Source organism: Zingiber officinale, chromosome 6B (assembly GCF_018446385.1).
Source record: "Zingiber officinale cultivar Zhangliang chromosome 6B, Zo_v1.1, whole genome shotgun sequence".
In the NCBI taxonomy this organism is placed as follows: Eukaryota; Viridiplantae; Streptophyta; class Magnoliopsida; order Zingiberales; family Zingiberaceae; genus Zingiber; species Zingiber officinale.
This window is the reverse complement of record NC_055996.1, coordinates 18,594,858-18,602,370: the sequence shown is the minus strand read 5'-3', so window position 1 is coordinate 18,602,370 and position 7,513 is coordinate 18,594,858. Positions and strand designations below refer to the sequence as shown.

The following is a 7,513-nucleotide window of genomic DNA, read 5'->3' as shown; positions in this document are numbered from 1 at the left end:
TATTATTTGTCACCCCTCTTTGTTAGTCCTTTTTTACTTATTGCAATTTACAAGCCTTTTACATTTGTTGAATTTATAGGAGAAACTAATAATGGAGTTACTAAAAAACAAGGAAGAGGTCCTGCTCAAGGGATTTACATGAGGGTGAAAAATTAATAGTTGATTTCAACGAATCATTCTAAGCTATTGGACCGAATGTGGGGAAGTACTCATCATTGCTTGGTCGAATTGCTCATAATGGTGTCCAAGTTCCCTTAACATATGTGGAATGGTCTAACATGCTCACACATGTTATAGATTATATCTGGAATGAAGTTCAAGTAAGTTCTCCATTTTTTACTATTTTTACCCTATTATTAATCATATCATATAACTGATACAACAAAGTAATGTTTCTAACCTCTTATAATAATTATGTTTGTAAATTTTTTTATAACAAACTGTTCATATATCTCCTATAAATTATATAAGAGAACAGCAATGCACCATTGGCACATAAGTTTGTATGCCTTAAATATGTTGGCGACAAATAAAGAAAGTAGAAGAATTGAATTAAAACTAATTATTTTAATGGAAAGAAGTGTAACCAATTGTTAACCAATATTCCTAATCATGTTGAACATGAGCAATGGAGGATTCTCATCGAGTTCTAGAATATAGACAAATTTCAAGTAATTTCTTGTCTTAAATAACATTGTTTATGATTTTTTTTATTGTCATTATAACTTGTTCAAAAAATCTCTATTTTTTCTGTTTTTAAGGAAATTGCAAAGAAAAATACACTCAATAGAGAACTTGCAAGACCAATTCATAGGATTGGAAGGACTTCGATGCCAAACTTCAAAATAAAAATATGTATAATTATAATATATTATGTTTTTTTTTGTAACAAATGTATAAGGATTTGTTATTTTTATATAGTTGACAAAATAAAAGTTGTCAACCGATCCCTTAACAACATACATTGAAGCTCGTTGCAAAAATAGAGTTCCAGCTGATGTCAAGGTTGCAAATTTAATAGTAAACATATTCATTTACAATTCTTATATTGTTAAGACATTATTATTCTGTTTACTTGTGAAGGATCTGTATTTATTGATGTTAATAAACATCTAGGGTTAAATGCAAGAAAAGTTATCAGCGGTACATGTTGAGGATCAAACACCTGAGTTGAGACAGAAAATTTTCAATAGTTTCATGGGAAATGAAAGTCATGGTTATGTTCGCACTATAGGTTTAGGTCTTAGTCCTTCTGACATGCATACTCACCCCTTGTTATCCAATGAACATTCAAATGAGTTAATCAAAATAGCTATGGAGAAAGTTGTAGCAAAGTGTATGAGAGTAGTGACTCTTATTCTAAATCAAATGAAATCCCAAATAGATGAACTTCAATCAAAGTTAGAGAATCATGGATCCCCATTGACTCATCTTTGTATGGAATTTAGTAAATTTAGTAATCAAAAGCTATCTTGACTTTATTTAAATAACTAAATTTTAAGATGTATTTTTATAGTTTTATGATACGTACATTATTTTTTATTTAGGTTGCAGATAATACTATTTCACATGTACAAGGATTGGGTAACCAACAAAGTATATTGGTAGTTATTTTCACAAGAAATTTTTTATTTTATTAATAATTTTGGCAATGTAGTGTACATATGTTTATGTTGTAGATAAATCTATTTTACAGATGCAGCAACTTGAAAGGCACAAATATATTAACAAACACATGAACCATTATTTTTTATTACGAGATGAAGAGTTTTGTTTAACTTGGGGTTGTTTGTGTTGTTTATATACATAGTTACAAGAAAGAAGATTAGGTGTTAGATGATGAGATTTCTTATTGAAAAGTTCTATTTATTGATTTTTTTTCTAAATAGAACTATATTATGTTACAGATTAATATACGAATATAACATATATCTAAATTAAACCATGCTAAATAATATAAAATATAATAAACTAAATTATACCTGAAGATGTGAAGGTCTACCGGAGAATAGCAACAAACGCTATCTGTTTACAAAATAAAAATAATTTAGTACAAAATTTATCAAAAATTACACCCATCAGCAAGCTCCTAAGCGGCATTCTACACAACTAGGGCTAGCGTTCGACACAGTAGTGTCTGGTATAGCAGTGTTCGTCACAGTAGCGTCTGACATAGTCGGATCACTAGCATTCGACGCAAAAGCTAGCAGTTCACTGCCGGCCGACACAGCGGCCAGGAGGCCGCTGGCGGCCGGCACAGCGACCAGGAGGCCGCTGGCGGCCGGCACAGCGACCAGGAGGCCGCTGGCGGCAGGCAACGGCTAGCGCCGGCCGGCACAAAGGCCAGCAGGGCGCCGACGGCCACAGAGAGAGTGGCGCTGCTTCGGAAAATGGAAGAGAAAAACGAGGAGCTCTTACCGGGGGCTAGGGTTTAGATTTTACTCGGCTTTACCGACGAAATCTAGATTCCATCGATAAACCTTTTTTTAAAAAAAATATTATCGATGAAATTAAATATTCCAACGGTAATGTCTGAAAATTATCGACGGAATATTCAATTCCGTCAGTAATTTTGGATATTACCGACGGAAGATATTATTCTGTCGGTGACGTTGATATTACCGACGGAATTTGTGATCCGTCAGTAAACCTGTATTTTTTTGTAGTGATATATGTTTAGTCATGTAATCTCAACTTAGGGTTGTTTGTGGTCTTTCAAAATTAATTTAACTTAAGGTTGTTTGTGTTGTTTATATACATAGTTGCAATAAAGAGAGTTATGTGTTAGATGATGAGATTTCTTATTGAAAAATTCTATTTATTGATTTTTCTAAACAGTATATATGTTTAGTCATATAATCTCAACTTGGGGTTGTTTGTGATGTTTAAAAATTAATTTAACTTGGGGTTGTTTGTGTTGCTTATATACATAGTTGCAAGAAAGAAGATTATGTGTTAGATGATAAGATTTCTTATTGAAAAGTTCTGTTTATTGATTTTTTCTGAACAGTATATATTATAAATCATCTTTACCTTTAATAAGAGTTTTTTTTATATTCAGGATTTTGATAAAGAAGGATTATAGAAGTCATCTCCAGATCATAAGTTGTTCTTTAGACTTTCTCTTGTGTAACATTCATGAGATTAGTAGTTTTTTTCTTATCAAATTAATTATGGATATGTAGATATTTCTATTATTAGATGAATATTGGCATGAAACCTACGTACTGACTTGTAAGTTAAAAAATATTAAAATTTTATATTATGTATATCACTTTTAATTTATAAAGAGAGTTTTTCCTTTTGTTTTGAAATGACAATTTAATAAATATAATCTTGATTAATTTGTATAATTAATGTTCTTTTAAGATTATTAATTTTTATCACAAATGGTGCATCTAACAAGTTAAAACATTAAGGACGGTAATTTATTATCTTCACTTCTATTTGAGACGGCACATTACCATCTCAATTTAGTATCTTTAGTTTTTTACAGGATAAGACATTACATTTGAGATTAAAAAAAAATAACTGTTTTAAATACTTTTGAGACAATTGAACAATCGTCTCATCATCATCTTAAATAGCATTTGAGATAGTACAACTATCTCAATATTTTTTTGAGACGCTTGTATTGAGGATGGCTACATTATCATCTCATCACCATCTCAAAAATATTTTGAGACACCAAATTTATAATTTAAGACATGTTTTGTTGTGTCTTAAAAAATATTTTTTCTAGTAGTGAGAGCAATATTTTCAAGTCCATATTTTTGAGACACCAAATTTATAATTTAAGACATGTTTTGTTGTGTCTCAAAAAATATTTTTTCTAGTAGTGAGAGCAATATTTTCAAGTCCCGCAAACAATAATAAGATTTCGCAAAGCAATATCACCAAGTTATATAGGGCAATATTACCAAGCCCCACAGAGCAATAATACTAAGATTTCGCAGAATAATTGCCAAGTCTCGCAGAGCAATATTACCATGTCCCGTAGAGCAATAATACTAAGATTTTGCAAAGAAATATCACCAAGTTTCGTAAATCAATATTACTAAGTTCTACAAAGTAACACTGTTGCAAAGGAATATTATTCACGTTCTTCGAGCAATATGATGGGATTTATCCTCACGAATTAATTAAGCTCCTCCAAGCAATACAATTATACTCTTTCGAGTACACTCTTCCAAGCAATATGATTGGATCTCTCGAAAGTAACATAAGTGGATCCTATCAAACATCATAGTATTATGAAGCTTCTGGTTGCTAATATGTGGCAATAGATAAAGGAAGAAGCAAGTAGTGGATGCTGAGGTTGAAGTTAGTTTTCTTGATTCCTTCCTAATCTTACATGGTGACTAATGAATGGAGAAGCACATAGTGGGTGTCAGAGATGGTTCCTTTGATTCCTTTCTTACTTTGTACGACAATCAACGAGTGAAGGAACGATAACGGATTGTTAGAAACCTCATCCTCGCTTAGGCGGGAATAGGTAAAAGGGCCCAAAGATTAATAATGTGAAGATTCCCTTCAGATATCTATACAAGAACCATAAGAGGTAAAGTACATATATGTATTCTTATTCTTGCAAACAAAGGCAACTCTCCTCCTTCAAGTTCTCTTCTTCTTCTTCTTCTTCTTCTTCTTTCTTTCTTCTTCTTTCTTTCTTTCTTCTTCTTCTTCTTTGTATGATTTATAACTGACTTGAGCGCGTAAAGGATCTATTGATAAGTTAACCCAAACTTTAATCTGTGTTACATCTTAGGATATCAAATCTCGCAAGTTGAAATCTAAGTTTTGTGGAGAGGAAGAATCTTAGCGAGTAGAAAAAGAAGTCATCAATTATATTTTATATTTTCTCAATCCATGGGTCAATCTAAGGCCATCATGAGTCAATCCACACAGGTCGATCCATACAAGGTGCGAACCTAAACAGGTCAATCTGTCTGTATTCAATTTAAAATAGATTGATAAAATTTTAATGAAATTTTAAATTATTTAGAGAATAAATCAACGGACTCCATTCAAATTAACGGTTCTAATAGCCATGGAAGCAAAGCATAGATGTTCTGTCCAAAAATGTTTTAAATATTAAATTTCCAGATGAAGTGGTCAAAATTGGGCCGAATTTAGTTTGGAGGCCCTCATTGTGCTCGTCCAAATGCCGCCGACCAACACTTGCCAGTTTTGTCGGATACCACAGAATCTTTTACCACTCAAATCTAAGTATTCAAGACAGCTCTCCGTCTCCAGTGTTGCCACGCCGTCACACTGACACAGGCAACCCTACGTTCTTATCAACTCCACTCATTGCCGACCTCATCCTTACTCCGCCGACTTCACCATCAAGCAAACTCGAGCCTTCGGAAGCTTATTTTATTACCCTTCCTTTGGTTTTACTCCAACTGTTCCTGTTCCTCCATTATATATTTACACTGCCCCGGGACAGTAGCTCCAGCTGTATACTCTCTCCGGAAGACTTCTGTCACTGCCATTAAAGTTTGTAGCCGACCTTGTTGCTCGTCTTCTCCCCCTCACTGCCATTAAGTATCTGTTGAACAGACTTCCCCTTTCCATTCCCAAATTGCAGCGGGGATGGACCGGAGTACGAGTGAAAACAAGTTATGTCCATTCTCTCTTCTCTTCCTTTTCTTGATTTCCTCCGCTTCAGGCTGCGATAGGTGCGTGCATCAGTCCAAAGTAGCTTACTACTCCTCTGCTTCCGCCGTCGCAGGTACCGCCCGCCGCCAAGATTTGATTTTGATGCTCTAGTGTCGATCAAGCCCCGATTTTTAGAGGTTCCGTTTCGGAAAATTTTGCAGATGGAGCTTGTGGATACGGATCCATGGCTGCGGGCTTCAATGGAGGCTATGTGGCGGCAGGGAGTCCCCGCGTTCACAGAGGGGGCGTGGGGTGCGGAGCTTGTTTCCAGGTTGGAGGTGAAAAACACCCTTTAAAAGTCCTCTTGAAAAAAATTTCAGTGGATTTTTATTCCGGCTTGGATCAAACAGATGAGATGCAAGAACGCGAACATCTGTAGCAGAGGAGGAGTGAAGGTGACATTGACAGACCTCAACAAGAGCAACAGCACCGATTTCGTCCTCAGTGGCCCCGCTTTCATGGCCATGGCGAGGAATGGCATGGCGCGAGAACTCAACAAGCTCGGCATTCTCGACGTGGAATACAAGAGGTACGTAGTGGATAGGAATTTTTTCCGTTTGCAGTGGCAAGTTGAAGGCGTTTTTCTCTTGTTTTAAATCAAAGAATGAATCGAAGCAGGATTCCTTGCGACTACGAGAGCAAGAATCTATCGATCAGAGTGGAGGAGAACAGCAGGAGGCCAAACTACTTGGCCGTCAAGTTCGTGTACCAGGGAGGCCAAACTGACATAGTAGGAGTCGATGTAGCCCGGGTGAGCGCCTACACCGACAGGTCCGGTTCAGTTTGCAAGGGCTAACACTTTTCCCTTCCTTTGGAATCGGCAGGTCGGTGCGTCGAATTGGCAGTTCATGAAGCGGGATTATGGTCCGGTGTGGAGCACGAGCCGCGCGCCGGCTGGGCCGCTGCAGTTTCGGATGGTCGTGACCGCCGGCTACGACGGCAAATGGGTTTGGGCGCGGACCGCAGTCCTGCCGAGTGACTGGAACGCCGGTTCGGTCTACGATTTGGGGGTTCAGATCGACGACGTCGCCCAGGAAGGGTGCGACCCTTGCGACACGCGAGACTGGAAATGACGTCAGCACATCTTTTTTTTAATGTATCTTTTCTCCTTGTTTTAAGGCAAGAGTCTTGTAATGTATGTGTTTTTTATGCCATGATTAAAAAACAAAAAACATCATCCAAGATTTACTGCAAGGAAATCTGGATAGAAAATGACTCCTGTCTAGGCCAGGTCAGCAGTCTGCTTGAGTTTAGTTGGACAAATTGTCTTAATTTAAGTATGATTGAGATTGATAAACGGCTAATGAATGATTAAGATGGATGAATCTACCTAGATTTGATTTAATCTAGTGATAACAAGCTAGGACACCTGCATAGCATCCTACTAATAAATAAAGCATGATGCACAATACTAAGAACCTTCAGGGATTAAAATTGTATATTAACGTGTTATGTTTTAATGAGAGTCTACTTGATAAATCTAAGTATTTGTGGAAAATAGATGTAGACGTCATTAAAATAATAAATTGGCTTGTCTTTGTCCAGGAACGGTTGGTTTGTAAGGGTGAGTAAGCTTACAGATTAAGGATAACATGCATGGCCAATGATTAAAGAAAAACTTGTCACCCGTGGCGCCATCACAGTAGGGTGGCCAAACCTGCTCCTTATCTTCTTTTGATTGAGATCTATGAACAACAAAGTGATAAGTGTTGATGAACAGCTTAGAGAGGATAAGTACTGGATGGATATAATTTATAATCTCTAGTTATTTCTAAACATTCCTCAAATAATTTATCAATATATTGGAACATTTTAATGAATTGCGTTGTTTGCTTGAGAACATAAACAA

General features: G+C 36.1%; 2 protein-coding genes across 4 annotated transcripts in view; one reads left to right on the top strand and one right to left on the bottom strand.

Annotated features, from left to right (window-relative positions):
- LOC121990814 (protein S-acyltransferase 10-like) overlaps positions 1–3,991 on the bottom strand; it is an 18,596-nt gene extending 14,605 nt beyond the window's left edge. Inside the window, exons 1-2 of the mRNA XM_042544879.1 lie at positions 3,921–3,991; positions 2,229–2,378 (exon numbers count right to left, since the gene is read on the bottom strand). Coding sequence (XP_042400813.1) covers positions 2,229–2,378; positions 3,921–3,991 — 221 coding nt within the window. The remainder of the gene's footprint in view (positions 1–2,228; positions 2,379–3,920) is intronic.
- Positions 3,992–5,415: 1,424 nt separating this feature from the next.
- On the top strand, positions 5,416–6,876 carry LOC121992184 (expansin-like A2). Of its 3 annotated transcripts, none has more exons than XM_042546381.1 (5): positions 5,416–5,624; positions 5,738–5,942; positions 6,015–6,193; positions 6,283–6,415; positions 6,489–6,876. In XM_042546381.1, the coding sequence occupies exons 1-5, from the start codon at positions 5,599–5,601 to the stop codon at positions 6,735–6,737; spliced, it is 792 nt and encodes a 263-aa protein (XP_042402315.1). In that variant the 5' UTR covers positions 5,416–5,598; the 3' UTR covers positions 6,738–6,876. The 3 variants fall into 3 exon arrangements, with proteins under 3 accessions (XP_042402315.1, XP_042402314.1, XP_042402316.1); XM_042546380.1 differs by having other exon boundaries at positions 5,451–5,737; positions 5,826–5,935; XM_042546382.1 differs by having other exon boundaries at positions 5,595–5,737; positions 5,826–5,942.
- The last annotated feature ends 637 nt before the right edge of the window (positions 6,877–7,513 follow it).